Consider the following 17,670-nt stretch of genomic DNA (forward strand, 5'->3'; position numbering starts at 1 on the left):
GATTTTCGTTCAGTTTCTGATCACATGATGGCAGAGACCGCGCCAGCCTCCGCTCTCCCTCCTGCAGAACCGGCCGCCAAATCCAAGAAGCAGCCGAAGAATACCGCCGCCAAGAAAAGCCATAAACCCTCCGGCCCCAGCGTCTCCGAGCTGATTGTGAAAGCTGTGTCCGCCTCCAAGGAGCGCAGCGGGGTGTCTCTGGCCGCCCTGAAGAAGGCTCTGTCTGCCGGAGGATACGATGTAGAGAAGAACAACAGCCGCCTGAAGCTGGCCGTCAAGTCTCTGGTCACCAAGGGCGCCCTCCTCCAGGTGAAGGGCAGCGGCGCCTCCGGATCCTTCAAGCTGAACAAGAAGCAGGAGACGAAGGACAAAGTGGGTAAGAAGAAGCCAGCAGCTGCGGCCAAGCCTAAGAAACCCGCTGCTGCCAAGAAAGCCGCCAAATCTCCGAAGAAGCCCAAGAAGGCTCCGACCGTGGCCAAGAAGAGCCCGAAAAAAGCCAAGAAGCCCGCAGCAGCTGCCAAGAAAGCGGCCAAGAGCCCCAAGAAGCCGAAAGCCGCTCCCAAGCCCAAAAAGGCGACGAAGAGTCCGGCTAAGAAGGCGGCCAAACCCAAAGCTGCCAAGAGTCCGGCTAAGAAGGCTGCGAAAGCAAAGAAGCCCGCGGCTAAGAAATAAGCTGCAGCCCTGTTCTGTCACCACAAAGGCTCTTATCAGAGCCACCACCTCCTCCCCGCAGAGCTGTATGATCAGTGCCACCACCTCCTCCCCGCAGAGCTGTATGATCAGTGCCACCACCTCCTCCCCGCAGAGCTGTATGATCAGTGCCACCACCTCCTCCCCTCAGAGCTGTATGATCAGTGCCACCATCTCCTCCCCTCAGCTGTATGATCAGTGCCACCATCTCCCCGCAGAGCTGTATGATCAGTGCCACCACCTCCTCCCCGCAGAGCTGTATGATCAGTGCCACCACCTCCCCGCAGAGCTGTATGATCAGTGCCTACAGGTGACAATTCTGTGTCACTATTAATGGAGGGAAGGGGCCGATGTGCAGCAGAGATCACGACACTTGCATCATCCTAATCAGTTATCACCACATGTAACCCTCATCTCAGTAATAGGGGTGTGAGGTTATTACTCCGATGTGAGAGTTGAAGCCTCAGTGACTGATTATAGAGGAGCCACTGTATAGCTCCGGGCACTGGGAATCTAGAACCGGAGCTTCCGCTGTATTAGCCGCCTGGAGATTTGATGCGACCCTGTGTTTCAGAGCAGCAAGTAATATCTGAAGTGTGAGTCAGGCTGAGCCTTCTCTGTGCAGTGATTGGTCGCGGACATCACACGTTATTGGCTGCTCACCTTCTACAAAATAACCAATGGTATGCAGGGGGCGTGTCCACATGGAGCGAGACTAGGAGCAGAGGAGTATAAATATCCCGCTCTCTCCGCTCCTCTCATCACTTCTGTTCTCTTCTATACAGAGCTATGGCCAGAACCAAGCAGACCGCCCGTAAATCCACCGGAGGGAAAGCTCCCCGCAAGCAGCTGGCCACTAAGGCCGCCAGGAAGAGCGCTCCCGCCACTGGTGGAGTGAAGAAGCCCCATCGTTACCGCCCGGGAACAGTCGCTCTCCGTGAGATCCGCCGCTATCAGAAATCCACCGAGCTGCTGATCCGTAAACTTCCCTTCCAGCGACTGGTGAGAGAGATCGCCCAGGACTTCAAGACCGATCTGCGCTTCCAGAGCTCGGCCGTGATGGCCCTGCAGGAGGCCAGCGAGGCTTATCTGGTGGGGCTGTTTGAGGACACCAACCTGTGCGCCATCCACGCCAAGAGGGTCACCATCATGCCCAAAGACATCCAGCTGGCCCGCCGGATCCGTGGGGAGAGAGCTTAGATCTGTCCTCCACACCTGACTAGCACAAAGGCTCTTTTCAGAGCCACCAAATCCTCCCTCCAGACGAGCTCATTCCTAACCTCCGCCACACAGGGCTGTTCCTGAATGCAACATGTATCCGGACTAGTTGTTCCTTTCTCTGCAGGAGTTTGCAGCAGTTATATAGTGGTTTTGCCTAGATAAAATCAATCAGCGTTTTAGAGACTCCTCACCCCTTTATAAGTTCTCTCTAAACTGCTGGACCTCGTTTCCTTATATTCCCGGCACTCCGGTGTGATGGAGTCACTATGGAAAGAGGGAAAGTTATGTTCCTTGTATTCTTGAAAGCGGATACTTCTCCCTTGATACTGAAAACCTATCAAGACTAAGTAGAAGGAAAAAGGTAAAACGTCATCTCACCCAAAAGTAGAAAGGGACACGAGACACTGAATCATTTAGTGGTGGACAGATCCAGCTCCAGGCATCCCATAAAAACGTATTTATTAGTAAGTCAGAACCGCGTCTGCCTAGTGTAAGTGTACATCCCTTTGGCGCTAGTGAATCCTTATGCAGTTTGTGAGGTTTTTTTTATTATTTCCAAATACGTTTTTCTGTGATCCCTGGACCTGGATATATATCTACCTATTAGACTCCTGTATGGAACGTAAGTGACCAGTGATCGCAGCAGGACACAAACACATTTCCGATATCTGTCCGTCCGAAACTACGTGTAACGGACACCAGTGCTGCAAGGCTGCAGTGTTAACCACTGAGCCACGGCGCCGCTCAACAATACTTAACTCCCTCTTTGTCTGCTCTGTATATACTGTACACTGCTCAATATAATGTACACACTGCTGTATATGTTGTACACACTGCTGTATATGCTGTACACACTGTTGCATATAATGTACACTGCTCAATATAATGTACACACTGCTGTATATACTGTACACACTGCTCTATATACTGTACACTGCTCAATATAATGTACACACTGATGTATATACTGTACACTGCTCAATATAATGTACACATTGCTGTATATGTTGTACACACGGCTCTATATACTGTACACTGCTCTATATACCGTACACTGCTGTATATACTGCACACACTCCTCTATTATCAGTGACACTTATTACACTGCTGATCTGGGCAGTACAGATGTGATGTGCACTATATATACTATGTACAGTTGTGCTCTCTGTGTAGATGCTGGATTTTGTGTCTCCGCTTTTCTCCCTCCCCCCATCGCTACAGATCACATTTGTGGTGGGTGGGTCGTTATGTAATTATCGTGTATTTGAGTTTTCCCATCTTCTCTGGGGCTGGAGCCGCCGGGGGTCTGGTTACATGCAGCTCCCTGCTCTGCAGTGACCGGTAATGGCCGCCAGTCCGGCACCACGTGTAATAATGAATGACAGTGACTGCCGGGGATCAGATGAGTTTTCTTTAGATCATTGTCCCTAAAATACATTTTTGTATTCTACTTTCTAACAAGCTGGAAAATAGCAGCAGAAACTACAATGAAAGCACAATTCAAAATAACCAACAGATCTAGCAGCAGCGCCGAGATGAGAAGAATAGAGAAGCGGGAAAATAAGAGGACAATAAGCGGGAAATTCAAAATCGCCAACCGTTCTGTGCTCAACCAATCAGAGACGAACGGGAGGGGCTAACTGCAAATTTAGTACTAGAAATCTCGCTCCGGAAACGCGTCATCTCTGCGGTTCTCGCTCCGGTCCGCTCACTCGCTATATAAAGGAAGGACTCTGCGCTGATCAGTCATCGTGTTCTGCTGACTACGTAGAAGATGTCTGGTCGCGGCAAAGGAGGAAAAGGTCTCGGGAAGGGCGGCGCCAAGCGGCACAGGAAGGTGCTCCGTGATAACATCCAGGGCATCACCAAGCCTGCCATCCGGCGTCTAGCTCGCAGAGGAGGCGTCAAGCGCATCTCCGGCCTCATCTATGAGGAGACTCGCGGTGTCCTGAAAGTCTTCCTGGAGAACGTGATCCGTGACGCCGTCACCTACACCGAGCACGCCAAGAGGAAGACCGTCACCGCCATGGACGTGGTGTACGCGCTCAAGCGCCAGGGCCGCACTCTCTACGGCTTCGGAGGTTAATCGTGTTCTCTGCTCCATGCTCACACCCCAAAGGCTCTTCTCAGAGCCACCCACATCTTACATGAGAGGCTGCACCTGACTGCTGGGGTCTAATGGTCACTGTGCTTGTGTTGACTGCTAGTGCAGGCTTTATACGCTGTACATGTGTAAGGGGGGATATATCCGCACTGGGCCGTTCATAGTAATTTATGCACAGTTCTACCATATTCTGCTGATACTACGGAGCAGAAATCCACGTCCTGATGTTGAGTAGGAGATTCTGACATTGTATCTTCCTGCTCAGATCCGTGTGGGTTGTAGGAGGGCTGCGAATAGTGAAAGCGGCTGGATTGATGAATGGCCTCGGAGTGTAGACTCCTATGTGACCGCGTCCTGATCACTAGACTCTGGTATGGATGGCGGCTCCGGTGCTGAGGCCGCATTTTTTGGGCCACATGTCAGTCGATTTAATTTATAATAAATAATCTGCCATTACCAGTGGGACCCTGGAGGCAGCGGCACTAGGACCCAGAGCTGAGAGGACAGGAGTCTATAGCTACAGAAAGCGCTGCGCCACTGGTAGAGGAGCCGCACAGAAGCTCCCACAGCTGTGATGGGGACAGGACCTGCACGGGGCAGATAGAAATGGTGAAATCGCTTTAGCCAGATGTGATACAAATCCGGAGAACAAACAACCTCCGCCGGCAAAGGAATGAGCCGCTAATGTTCTGCTGCGGGATGTGATCATCAATCGGACCGAGCACAGGAGATCTGCGGTCATCACAGAGCAGAGATTCATGGCTGAAGTGACTGATCCGGCTCCATGTTACTGAGATCACACACACGAGGGCTAAGTACAGTTTATACCGGGGACAAAGCTCCTGGAGTCCTGAGGGAAGCCGGCTCCTCATAGAGCGCTGGGTGCGGCTACTACCGAGATATCTCCCTGAATTCACAGCCTTCCACGCCGCAGGGTTTACAGTCCTGGCACCGCTCACTAGCCGCTTCCTGGATCTATGGGGGAATCGCCATTATCTGTCCCAATCACTGCACAAAGTCCTTAAGGGCTAATTTCCTGCTATCTGCAGATTATTCTGAGGCCGAGTTCTGCGAGCGACACTCAATCTGCACTGACAGGCTGGCGGGAGAGGGGTTAATTCCTGTCAGTGCTTCTCCTCCGCTCCATCTACACAGGAGGAGGCTCCTCACTCACCCGCTTATTATCCTGTGCAGATTCCCTGCGGTGTCCGCGCTGATCCTATCACTGCCCGTAGTCTCCTATGTTCTGCCAGGAGCCTGAGGTGACGCTGCCGGGTCTCGGGTGGGGGAAGTCGCCGCACACACACGGCCACTAAGGAGTTAAATGGAGGCGGATATTCCTGTATCTGGGATTGGTCGGCGCCTGCAGATGTCTCTCGCTCATTGGCTGATTACAGATCCGTTGCTGGTTTTGAATTTCCCGCTCAATCTCTGTTCTTTGTCCGTCGGATTAATACCGGCCCCTCTGCTGTAGCGGCGGTCGCTGTGTATACCGGTGGGGGCAGCTCTACCCCGCTGATAATACCGGTTCCTGTCCTTCCAGCTGTCTGCCCCCAAACACGGGAATGGGTTCTCTTATCGGTCGCCATTATTATTCTGGGGAGGTTATAATAACCTTCAGAGGCGCCATCCGAAACATTAGTGTCCAGGACGTGGTCATCACACAGGAGTCTCCGTACCCGGTACACAGGGCGTCCATCTATCCAGCTGCCTCATACAGCCACATTCCCTGTGAATATTCGCTGCCCCCTGTTCTGTATAATATGCAGCAGAATCAACACATTCACCTCACGGCAGGACTGTAGTAACCGCATCACACCGGGGCTTGTACTGTGCGCACAGAGGTCTCTGGGAGGCAGTGTGCGGATATATCCCCCATAAATCTGTTAGGTTTCTGTCATGCCCCCACACACGGGGATTGTTCTCCTGATCGGTCGCCATTATTATTCTGGGGAGGTTATAACCGGATTAGATGGAGCCGAGTCTTTTCTGTATGATTCTGTATGAGACTCTTCTAGGGATGGAGCTGCTCGGGGACTTGATACATACAGCGATCCCCGATCTGCTCTAATAAATGAATCCATGAAGGGGTGAAAGGACATGTAACTTAGAGCAGAATCCTGGAGATCCCGGAGCTTGTGCTCCCAACAGACGTGTCCCCAAACACACACAATGCCCTAAGTGCCGGGAGCAGAAGGGACGATCTCCCTCGGCAGTTTTAGCTCCAGTGCAGGATGATGCGCAGATCGGCGGATGTAGGGATTGTAGGTGGTCAGTGAATCGGAGTCCACAGTCAGGTGGGAGCTGGGAGGTCTGAATATCTGGTAGGAGCCCTGACTACAGATACAGCAGTGAACAGAGAGGAGTGCGGGGCGGCGGCGGCTGATTCCAGAACCAGATTCTCTGCAGATTGGGTTCCCATCGTTCAGATGTCTGCGATCCCTTTTAGTATCGGTCGCTGAATATTCTCATAGTGACGATGCTGGAGTATTTTTTTCGTCGATTTTAAATTTATTGAGCTGTTGTTTTTTCCCCAAAAATTAAATTCATGAGGCTGGAGCTGGCAGCCACCTCCTGTGCTCGGTGGAACCGATCACATCTCGCTCCCTCCCCGCAGCTGGTATTATAGGGAACAGCTACTGCGCTACTAACCCGGGAACCAGACACCTGTGTGCTAGAAAGGCCGCAGATCAGTGAGGAGCAGGACGCCAAATACCGCGCACCATCTACATCTCACTACTAGGACACATCTGCAGATGAAGACGGAACAAAACCTAACGAGGCAGCGGAGAAGCAGCTCATCTAGTGAGGGTGTGGGTGGCTCTTAGAAGAGCCTTTGGGGTGAGGAGCAGAGGAAGGAGCCGATCACTTGGCGCTGGTGTACTTGGTGACGGCCTTGGTGCCCTCAGACACGGCGTGCTTGGCCAGCTCTCCGGGCAGCAGCAGGCGCACGGCGGTCTGGATCTCCCGGGAGGTGATGGTGGAGCGCTTGTTGTAGTGAGCCAGGCGGGAGGCTTCCCCTGCGATGCGCTCGAAGATGTCGTTGACGAAGGAATTCATGATGCCCATGGCCTTGGAGGAGATGCCGGTGTCGGGGTGGACCTGCTTCAGCACCTTGTACACGTAGATGGCGTAGCTCTCCTTCCTGCTCTTCCTCCGCTTCTTGCCGTCCTTCTTCTGAGTCTTGGTCACGGCTTTTTTGGAGCCCTTCTTGGGCGCTGGGGCAGATTTGGGATCAGCCATAACGAAAGCAAACAGTTCTTCTCACAAGTGAGAGGAAAAATGATCCTGACTCTCCCAGAGCAGCGATATTTATAGCCCGACCATGCAAATGAGCACTGATGACAGATCGCTGTGCTATTGGGTGAGAAAGTCAGGTGATAAACATCAGAAGCTCCGCCCTCTGAAGTTCATTGGTTATTCCATAAATAAATCTCCCCTCCATCAGACTGTGCTGTAAATCCCCATATACTGCTGCGAACCCCCGTATAGTGCGATATATGCCCATATAGCAATGTATACCCTCATATAGTGCGATTTATGCCCATATAGCAATATATACCCTCATATAGTGCGATGTATGCCCATATAGCAATGTATACCCTCATATAGTGCGATTTATGCCCATATAGCAATGTATACCTTCATATAGTGCTTTACAACTCCATATTGCACTGTATAAACTCCAGACGGTGCTGTATACCTTACACATAATGCTGTGTATGGCATATAGCACTGTAACCCCCCGTCCATATGTGCTATATTCTCCCCTTATAGTGCTACACACACCATGTTGCACTGCATACCCTCAATAGAGCGCTGAAAACCCCCATGTCTCGTTTTTACCCATGCATAGTGATGTATACCCCCCTATAGTGCTGCATTCTTCCATATAGGAGCTTTTACCTTGGTAGATCCTGTGATCAACCTGATAACTTTGCTGCCGGTTGTGACTTTATTGCTATCGGGTCGGTGCGATTCTCTCACTGATGTTCTCACTGTCGCAAGTGATCGGAGGACGCCACCTATTGCTAGAGGCAGAGGAGCAGTGATCGGATCTCGGCCTCTCCCCTGTACTCCTCACCCGGATCTCTCTCAGCTGACCAGATTGTCTGTGCAGAGCCCAGGACTGATCGCTGCGACATTTCCCCAACTAGAAACAACTGGTGAGCACCGTCAGTAACGGAGCGGGAATGTCCGAAGCAACAAATCACCTGCGAGGAGGATGCGGCCACCGATCAGTCCGTGTACCGGCTCCCCGCTATGTCCAGCGCCGCTTCTGCGGATACTGCGCCACTAATCAGGGACTCCAGTGGGGGATCACTATACAAGAGCGGATCGTCCGACCCGACACCGGGCGTCGTCCATGCTCCTGGGTCCTCTCCAGTCTTCCCGCCGTGTCTGCGGCTGCACAGCCCGGGTCTCTCAGCCTAGCGGCGGGAGAAATAGCAGGTGGCGCAATAGAGGTGAGGGCTAAATGCTGAGGAGGGTGATGGCGGGATCCGGGGCTGAGCTCCTCTACAGCTCGGAGCCTTCACTACTGATCTTGTCAGTTCTGAGCGAGTTGCTGTGATCAGTGGTGTCTGTTATTTAACCCTTTGCTCCCCAGATCTGATATTCTGGGGACTTAGGCATCTGCTATAACATGATTCGGTTTAGTTCATGATTCTCCAAATAACCTGAGACCTTTGTGCTCCGTCGAGATTACAGACTATTCCGGATCCTTCTCTTTACAGAGGAAGAAGTTACATAATGACATTTAGAAGCTGCGGAGACGACGATGAGCGGGAAATTCAAACTCCCTAACAGTTCTGTGCTCAGCCAATCAGCAGAGGGAGGGGAGGGGCTAATGTTGGTTACAAGGTGGCAGTTCATGCTCAGTGGATTTTTCTGTTCTGTGTCTTCATATAACGCGTGGTCCCAGGATGGACCGATATCGGGAAATCTGCTTGTGTTGAGCGATCATTGGTTGTTTCTGGCCCATACAGGAGCCTGTAGATTTCCTGATTAGGGGAGCAGTATGGGAATTCTGTGATACAAGACCTGGGGCTCAGCCATGCTTCTGTTTCCTTTCATGGATACAGAGACTTAATTTGCATTATCCAAATCCTGTGATATGTCCGGTGTGTTCATTTTACAAATAAATGAGGTTGTTCTGGGTTTGTGTTTATTACACTATAACTATAAGATTAGTAACGGATAGGTGTCTTATAGACTCCATTACTAGTGAGTGGGCTTTATGTCACCGAACACTACAAAGGTGCAGTAGCGGAGCTAGGGGGCGGCAGAGGGGGCGGTCGCCCAGGGCCCCGCGCTCTGAGAGGTTCCACCCAGAGCTACACTACAGCAGCTGTATCAGCGCTCTGATACAGTTGCATTCTGCAGCAGAGCAGGAACAGTTGATCTCCATGCATTGCCGCCGGGCTGCTATGGTGCCCCTGTGCCAGCAGTAGGCCCCCCGCCCATCATCGCAGGGTCAGCTGTATCATCTGGATGCCAATACACAGGGGTGAACCTAGCCACACTGCTACCTGAGGCGAACATGTACAGTACAGCCGCCTATAGGGCTCCCATTTCATATACAGACCCCCCATACATTACATGAGTGATAACTATTGTACATTCTACAATAGGTCATAAATCAGACAGTATAGTCATCCATACAGTATTCTGGGCACCACAGTGCTCCATACAGAATAATGAGCACCATATATTGCCCCATACAGTATTGTTGGCACCACACAGTGCCCCATACAGAATAACATGCCCTATATATTGCTCCATACAGTATGAGCCCCACATGATGCTCCATACTGTATAATAGCCACACAGTGCCCCATACTGTATAATGGTCACACATGAGGCTCCATACTGTATAATGGCCACACATGATGCTCCATACTGTATGATGGCCTCACATGATGCTCCATACTGTATAATGGGCACACAATGTGCCATACTATATAATGGCCACACAGTGCTCCATACTGTATAATGGTCACACATGATGCTCCATACTGTTTAATGGTCCCACATTATGCTCCATACTGTATAATGGCCACACATAGTTACTCCTACACACGCGGCTGCGCTCTGTATACCTTGCACACATGGCTCCACTCCGTACTCACGCGGCTCCGCTGCAGACACCTTGCACACACCCGGCTCTGCTCCATAAACCTCATACACACCCGGCTCCATTCCAAACACCTCATACACACCTGGCTCCACTCCGTACACCTCATATACACTCGGCTCCGCACACCTCATACACACCCGGCTCCGCTCCGTACACCTCATACTCAGCGCCTGCAGTCGGAGATGAGAGGGAGCAGCGCAGGAACCATGAGGAAGAGAGGTGAGTATTTAGTTTATAGGGCTACCTTACACTATAGAGGCTGCCTATGGGGGTGCACTACACTATAGAGGCTGCCTATGGGGGTGCATTACACTATAAATGCTGCCTATGGGGGAGCATTACATTATAGAGGCTGCCTATGGGGAAGCATTACACTATAGAGTCTTTGTACAAAAATAAAAAAAGAGCATGAACCGCACCTCCAAAACTCATACATTGATCTAAAGCCGCTAGGCAAAAATTCATATACTTCACTCTCGCCTACCATAGAAACCTTCAAAAAGAACCTGAAGACTCACCTCTTCCGACAAGCCTGCAGTGATCCTGATTCTACTGAACCGCCGCACAACCAGCTCTACCCTCTCCTGGTGTATCCTCACCCATCCCCTGCAGACTGTGTGCCGTCGCGGTCAGGCTCTTCCCTCCTTATGTACCCGTGTGCCTTCTTTTTTGCTCATGTTTAATGTATTTGTCTATATTTGCCCTGTATTTCTCATGTAAAGCCCATGGAATAAATGGCGCTATAAAAAGTATAATAATAATAAAATAATAATATACTGAACATGAGGTTTTCAATTTAACATTCTGATCAGACTGTATGAAGCCAACTGCCAGGTCACAGCAAATCTCGTAGTGGGTACTACTGCCCTAACGGAGCGGAGCCATGCGGCGACCACCGCCACAGCGGCAATGCACCAGCAGGACAGATGGTCTGCTGCCCCACAGCACCCATGCTACAAGACTGAGCCACGGTGACTCCAGTCCCCGCCGCCCCACCAGCACAAAGCCACGGAAACAATGGCCGCCACACCAGCACCAAAATAAAAGGAGCACTGAAACTCACCTTCCTCCAGCTCTCCTTTTTGGGCAAAGCATGTTCTAGTCTCTTTCTTGGACCAGCACTCCTCCCATTTGGCACAGATTTTAATTAGCAGGACTCAGGGCCGGACTGTCCATCGGGCAGTTCTGGCAAATGCCAGAAGGGTCGGTGGCAGTCGTGGGCCGCTTGCCAGTGCTGATTCCCCCCCCCCCCCCCGACTGACCCCCTGCCAGCGCCACCGCATTCAACTATACCGGCGTCTATGGAGAACTATGGGGTGTATTATACTATGGGAAGTGAATTGTACTGCATGGATGACAATGGCGGGGCATCATACTATATGTGGAGCACTATGAGGAATGTATTATACTATTTGGAGGACCGAGGAGTGTATTGTACTATATGGAGGAATTGCAGTGTATTTTAATGTATGGAGGTCTATGAGGAGTGTATTATACTATATGGAGGACTATGTGGAGTGTATAATACTATATGGAGGACTGAGGAGTGTATTATACTATATGGAGGACTGAGGAGTGTATTATACTATATGGAGGAATGAGGTGTGTATTACACTATATGGAGGACTGAGGTGCACATTTCAATATATGGAGGACTAGGGGGTGTATTTTACTAAACAAGCAAAATGCTGCCTATTCATCGAGTGATTGGTTTGTTTATGTGGGAACATAAATCCTTGTTCTCAGCAGCACATCGTCGGTGAAAAACGGTAGATGTGCTGCTGATAACATGATTCTGTATGGGGACAGATTGATCTAATTGTGATTGTTCTGTTCCTTTCATTCTTTCTCAGTTGGTGTAAAGAGGCCGGGAAACACGCAAACAACTTCACTATTGTCGATCACATTCGTTTAGTGGCCTGAGATCAGCGCATGTAAATACAGCAGAAATGTTTCCCAGGGAGACCAGGGAAGGATGATGACAGTTGTAGTTAGCACCCGGCGCCTGGAAATAGCGCTAACTCAAATGCTCTCCGTGGGGAGAGAGCTTAGATCTGTCCTCCACACCTGACTGTAGCACAAAGGCTCTTTTCAGAGCCACCAAATCCTCCCACAAATGAGCCGAGTCCTGAACGATCCCTTTTCTGCGCGTATTCTCCATATACGGAGCGCGGTCACGATCAGTAACATAGTTACATAGTTACATAGTTAGTAAGGCCAAAAAAAGACATTTGTCCATCCAGTTCAGCCTATATTCCATCATAATAAATCCCCAGATCTACGTCCTTCTACAGAACCTAATAATTGTATGATACAATATTGTTCTGCTCCAGGAAGACATCCAGGCCTCTCTTGAACCCCTCAACTGAGTTCGCCATCACCACCTCCTCAGGCAAGCAATTCCAGATTCTCACTGCCCTAACAGTAAAGAATCCTCTTCTATTTTGGTGGAAAAACCTTCTCTCCTCCAGACGCAAAGAATGCCCCCTTGTGCCCGTCACCTTCCTTGGTATAAACAGATCCTCAGCGAGATATTTGTATTGTCCCCTTATATACTTATACATGGTTATTAGATCGCCCCTCAGTCGTCTTTTTTCTAGACTAAATAATCCTAATTTCGCTTATCTATCTGGGTATTGCAGTTCTCCCATCCCCTTTATTAATTTTGTTGCCCTCCTTTGTACTCTCTCTAGTTCCATTATATCCTTCTTGAGCACCGGTGCCCAAAACTGGACACAGTACTCCATGTGCGGTCTAACTAGGGATTTGTACAGAGGCAGTATAATGCTCTCATCATGTGTATCCAGACCTCTTTTAATGCACCCCATGATCCTGTTTGTCTTGGCAGCTGCTGCCTGGCACTGGCTGCTCCAGGTAAGTTTATCATTAACTAGGATCCCCAAGTCCTTCTCCCTGTCAGATTTACCCAGTGGTTTCCCATTCAGTGTGTAATGGTGATATTTATTCTTTCTTCCCATGTGTATAACCTTACATTTATCATTGTTAAACCTCATCTGCCACCTTTCAGCCCAAGTTTCCAACTTATCCAGATCCAGCTGTAGCAGAATACTATCTTCTCTTGTATTAACTGCTTTACATAGTTTTGTATCATCTGCAAATATCAATATTTTACTGTGTAAACCTTCTACCAGATCATTAATGAATATGTTGAAGAGAACAGGTCCCAATACCGACCCCTGCGGTACCCCACTGATCACAGCGACCCAGTTAGAGACTATACCATTTATAACCACCCTCTGCTTTCTATCACTAAGCCAGTTACTAACCCATTTACACACATTTTCCCCCAGACCAAGCATTCTCATTTTGTGTACCAACCTCTTGTGCGGCACGGTATCAAATGCTTTGGAAAAATCGAGATATACCACGTCCAATGACTCACCGTGGTCCAGCCTATAGCTTACCTCTTCATAAAAACTGATTAGATTGGTTTGACAGGAGCAATTTCTCATAAACCCATGCTGATATGGAGTTAAACAGTTATTATCATTGAGATAATCCAGAATAACATCCTTCAGAAACCCTTCAAATATTTTACCAACAGTAGAGGTTAGACTTACTGGCCTATAATTTCCAGGTTCGCTTTTAGAGCCCTTTTTGAATATTGGCACCACATTTGCTATGCGCCAGTCCTGCGGAACAGACCCCGTCGCTATAGAGTCCCTAAAAATAAGAAATAATGGTTTATCTATTACATTACTTAGTTCTCTTAGTACTCGTGGGTGTATGCCATCCGGACCCGGAGATTTATCTATTTTAATCTTATTTAGCCGGTTTCGCACCTCTTCTTGGGTTAGATTGGTGACCCTTAATATAGGGTTTTCATTGTTTCTTGGGATTTCACCTAGCATTTCATTTTCCACCGTGAATACCGTGGAGAAGAAGGTGTTTAATATGTTAGCTTTTTCCTCGTCATCTACAACCATTCTTTCCTCACGGCTGCTGCTTCCGATATTGTAGGTGATCCGCGATATTCCAGTGACCGCTCCGCCCCTTTTCTATTCTCACCTAGTCCAAGTGTGCGACATCTATTACATAACTGACGTTTTATAAGGACAGGGTAAAGTGTGTACAGAGCACAGCCCGGGTCTGTGGCGGTGGAGGCGCGGTTTCTGTACAGCGCAGGGGTAAGTGGGGTCCTAGTGCCGCCTCTGCAGTCTTGCGGCTTTAGGTTGTTCTCTTGTTCTGATCGGAGATCTCTGCGTTTAGTTTCTATTAATAACCTCATTTGTCCCCCAGATCGGTGATGGCGCCTTTATGTGAATCTATTCTGCTTGACACTGAGCGGAGCAGATCCCTCCCCCCATCGCTACAGATCACATTTGTGGTGGGTGGGTCGTTATGTAATTATCGTGTATTTCAGTTTTCCCATCTTCTCTGGGGCTGGAGCCGCCGGGGGTCTGGTTACATGCAGCTCCCTGCTCTGCAGTGACAGGTAATGGCCGCCAGTCCGGCACCACAGTGACTGCCGGGGATCAGATGAGTTTTCTGTAGATCATTGTCCCTAAAATACATTTTTTATTCTATTTTCTAACATTTGACAAACTACAATGAAAGGAAAAATCTAAATAACCAACAGATCTAGCAGCGGCGCCGAGATGAGAAGAATAGAGAGGTGGGAAAAGAAGAGGACAATAAGCGGGAAATTCAAAATCGCCAACCGTTCTCTACTCAACCAATCAGAGACGAAAGGGAGGAGCTTTACTGCTAATTTAGTACTAGAAATCTCGCCCCGGAAGCGCGTCATCTCTGCAGTTCTCTCTCTGGTCCTTCCTTCCTCCATATAAAGGAGGAGTCCGTGCAGCTCAGGAATCAGTTTTTGCTCATTGTAGAAGATGTCTGGTCGCGGCAAAGGAGGAAAAGGTCTCGGGAAGGGCGGCGCCAAGCGGCACAGGAAGGTGCTCCGTGATAACATCCAGGGCATCACCAAGCCTGCCATCCGCCGTCTAGCTCGCAGAGGAGGCGTCAAGCGCATCTCCGGCCTCATCTATGAGGAGACTCGCGGTGTCCTGAAAGTCTTCCTGGAGAACGTGATCCGTGACGCCGTCACCTACACCGAGCACGCCAAGAGGAAGACCGTCACCGCCATGGACGTGGTGTACGCACTCAAGCGCCAGGGCCGCACTCTCTACGGCTTCGGAGGTTAATTGTGTTCTCTTCTGTCCTGACAACCCAAAGGCTCTTTTCAGAGCCACCCACATGTTCTTGAAAGGCTGCAATTTCCTATTCCTGCTCTCTGGTTCTGTCCTACTTTTCCATCTAGATTAATAATCTCTAGGAATCAAAGATCTTCGCTTATCGGACACTGATTGGTACCAGACTCAATGTCACGCACATTTTCAAAGTGAACTTTAACCATCTCGTCAGTGACGGCTGATACCTTGGAGTAAGAAGTGGCATAGTTATGAGACATGGCCACGCTGAAGGGTTAATACTGGTCGGATTTTGCAGTTAATGTCAGCTGTCCTCTCCAGCTCTTTGTCTTTATGTGCAAACTGTCTTTTCAGAGGAAGATGACTTGATCACTAGCGCCACCTACTGGAAGTAACAATCCTACACGTCATTATCGACCCTCTAACGAACCTTGAAATATGATTTGGGATAATAGCGAAATCAGAAACTCCATTTGTAGACGCGGTGTTTCGTGGTGTTGCCCTTCAGTACAAATTATGAGATCTGATTTGGCTGGGTGAGAGGATGACTGGGATCTAAGGGTTAAGGATTCTCCTTATGCAGTGTCCTTATGTAACACGTGGTCTCAGGATGACGAGCGATTAATGGTCTCTTGTGTTCCTTCCATACAGGAGTCTCTGATTAGGGGAACTTATCAGCAACATTTTCGGGACAGATTACTTCATCTACGTTACCGAGTAGATCCCTCCATGTTCTCGATAATCTCCCCAGTAGTTTATTCCTGTAACCTAGGTAGAGATCAGTTCCACAGATCCTACATTTCCTTAGTAAAACTCGACTCGCAAAGAAGCGGCTTCTCCCTGAGGATCTTATGTCCGGCTGTGTGCAGGGAAGTGACCGGCTTTATCCACCAGCAGCCCCAGTATGGAAGATCCCTGAGAGGGTAGTGCTGCCGAGACGTTCACACTATCAGTATTTGTAAGTCAAAACCAGGAGTGGAACAATCAGAGGAAAAGTATAATAGAAGCACGTCACCCACTCCTGGTTTTGTCTTATAAATAATGATGTGAAATACTGACCGAATACTGACCGTGTGATCGTTGACTAAGGTGCGGAAACGACCCGATTAGTGAAGATCCTGCTACCAATATGAGGGAAGAGGGGCAGGTAATAATCAGCGCTGACACCGCAGGGGATCTGTATAGAATATAAGCTCGGCCGTGATGGCCCTGCAGGAGGCCAATCTGGTGGGGCTGTTCGAGGACACCATCTTTATACGCTGTACATTTTAAGACGTTCTGTCTGTTCCTTCTGAAGCTGGTTGATGCTGTTCTAATGATCGAGAACAGGGATATATCCGCACTGGGCCGTTCATAGTAATTTGTGCACAGCTCTACCGTATTCTGCTGATACTACGGAGCAGACATCCAAGTCCTGGTGTTGAGTAAAAGGAGATTCTGACACCTTGTATCTTCCTGCTCAGATCCGTGTGGATTGTAGGAGGGCTGCGAATAGTGAAAGCGGCTGGATTGATGAATGTCCTCGGAGTGTAGACTCCGGTATGGATGGCGGCCTCTGAGATAACCATAGATCCCATATACCCCCTTCATGCCGCGGCCCTTTTTCGTTTTTGTGTTTTCGTTTTTCGCTCCCCTCCTTCCCAGAGCCATAACTTTTTTATTTTTCTGTCAATATGGCCATGTGAGGGCTTATTTTTTGCGGGACGAGTTGTACTTTTGAACGACATCATTGGTTTTAGCATGTCGTGTACTAGAAAACGGGAAAAAAATTCCAAGTGCGGTGAAATTGCAAAAAAAGTGCAATCCCACACTTGTTTTTTGCTTGGCTATTTTGCTAGGTTCACTAAATGCTAAAACTGACCTGCCATTATGATTCTCTAGGTCATTACGAGTTCATAGACACCTAACATGACCAGGTTATTTTTTATCCAAGTGGTGAAAAAAAATTCCAAACTTTGCTTAAAAAAAAAAAAAAAAAAAAGTGCCATTTTCCAATACCCGTAGCGTCTCCATTTTTCGTGATCTGGGGTCGGGTGAGGGCTTATTTTTTGCGTGCTGAGCTGGCGTTTTTAATGATACCATTTTGGCGCAGATATGTTCTTTTGATCGCCCGTTATTGCATTTTAACGCAATGTCGCGGCGACAAAAAAAACGTAATTCTGGCGTTTCGGATTTTTTTCTCGCTACGCTGTTTAGCGATCAGGTTAATGCTTTTTTTTAATTGATAGATCGGGCGATTCTGAACGCGGCTATACCAAATATGTGTAGGTTTTGTTTTTTTTTTATTGTTTTATTTAGGATGGGGCGAAAGGGGGGTGATTTAAACTTTTATATTTTTAATG

General features: G+C 49.0%; 5 protein-coding genes across 5 annotated transcripts; 4 read left to right on the forward strand and 1 right to left on the reverse strand.

Annotated features, from left to right (window-relative positions):
* Window positions 1–672, forward strand: LOC143784782 (histone H1-like). Its single transcript, XM_077273386.1, has one exon. The coding sequence runs from the start codon at window positions 25–27 to the stop codon at window positions 670–672; it is 648 nt and encodes a 215-aa protein (XP_077129501.1). The 5' UTR covers window positions 1–24.
* A 796-nt stretch (window positions 673–1,468) lies between these two features.
* LOC143784783 (histone H3) lies at window positions 1,469–1,918 on the forward strand. The gene has a single exon (XM_077273387.1). The coding sequence runs from the start codon at window positions 1,480–1,482 to the stop codon at window positions 1,888–1,890; it is 411 nt and encodes a 136-aa protein (XP_077129502.1). The 5' UTR covers window positions 1,469–1,479; the 3' UTR covers window positions 1,891–1,918.
* Window positions 1,919–3,685: 1,767 nt separating this feature from the next.
* LOC143785306 (histone H4) lies at window positions 3,686–3,997 on the forward strand. The gene has a single exon (XM_077274061.1). The coding sequence runs from the start codon at window positions 3,686–3,688 to the stop codon at window positions 3,995–3,997; it is 312 nt and encodes a 103-aa protein (XP_077130176.1).
* A 2,883-nt stretch (window positions 3,998–6,880) lies between these two features.
* Window positions 6,881–7,258, reverse strand: LOC143784784 (histone H2B 1.1-like). Its single transcript, XM_077273388.1, has one exon. It carries the CDS (start codon window positions 7,256–7,258, stop codon window positions 6,881–6,883), a length of 378 nt encoding a protein of 125 aa, XP_077129503.1.
* A 7,752-nt stretch (window positions 7,259–15,010) lies between these two features.
* LOC143784959 (histone H4) lies at window positions 15,011–15,322 on the forward strand. The gene has a single exon (XM_077273571.1). It carries the CDS (start codon window positions 15,011–15,013, stop codon window positions 15,320–15,322), a length of 312 nt encoding a protein of 103 aa, XP_077129686.1.
* Window positions 15,323–17,670: the final 2,348 nt, after the last annotated feature.

This window comes from Ranitomeya variabilis, chromosome 7, assembly GCF_051348905.1.
Source record: "Ranitomeya variabilis isolate aRanVar5 chromosome 7, aRanVar5.hap1, whole genome shotgun sequence".
NCBI lineage: Eukaryota > Metazoa > Chordata > Amphibia > Anura > Dendrobatidae > Ranitomeya > Ranitomeya variabilis.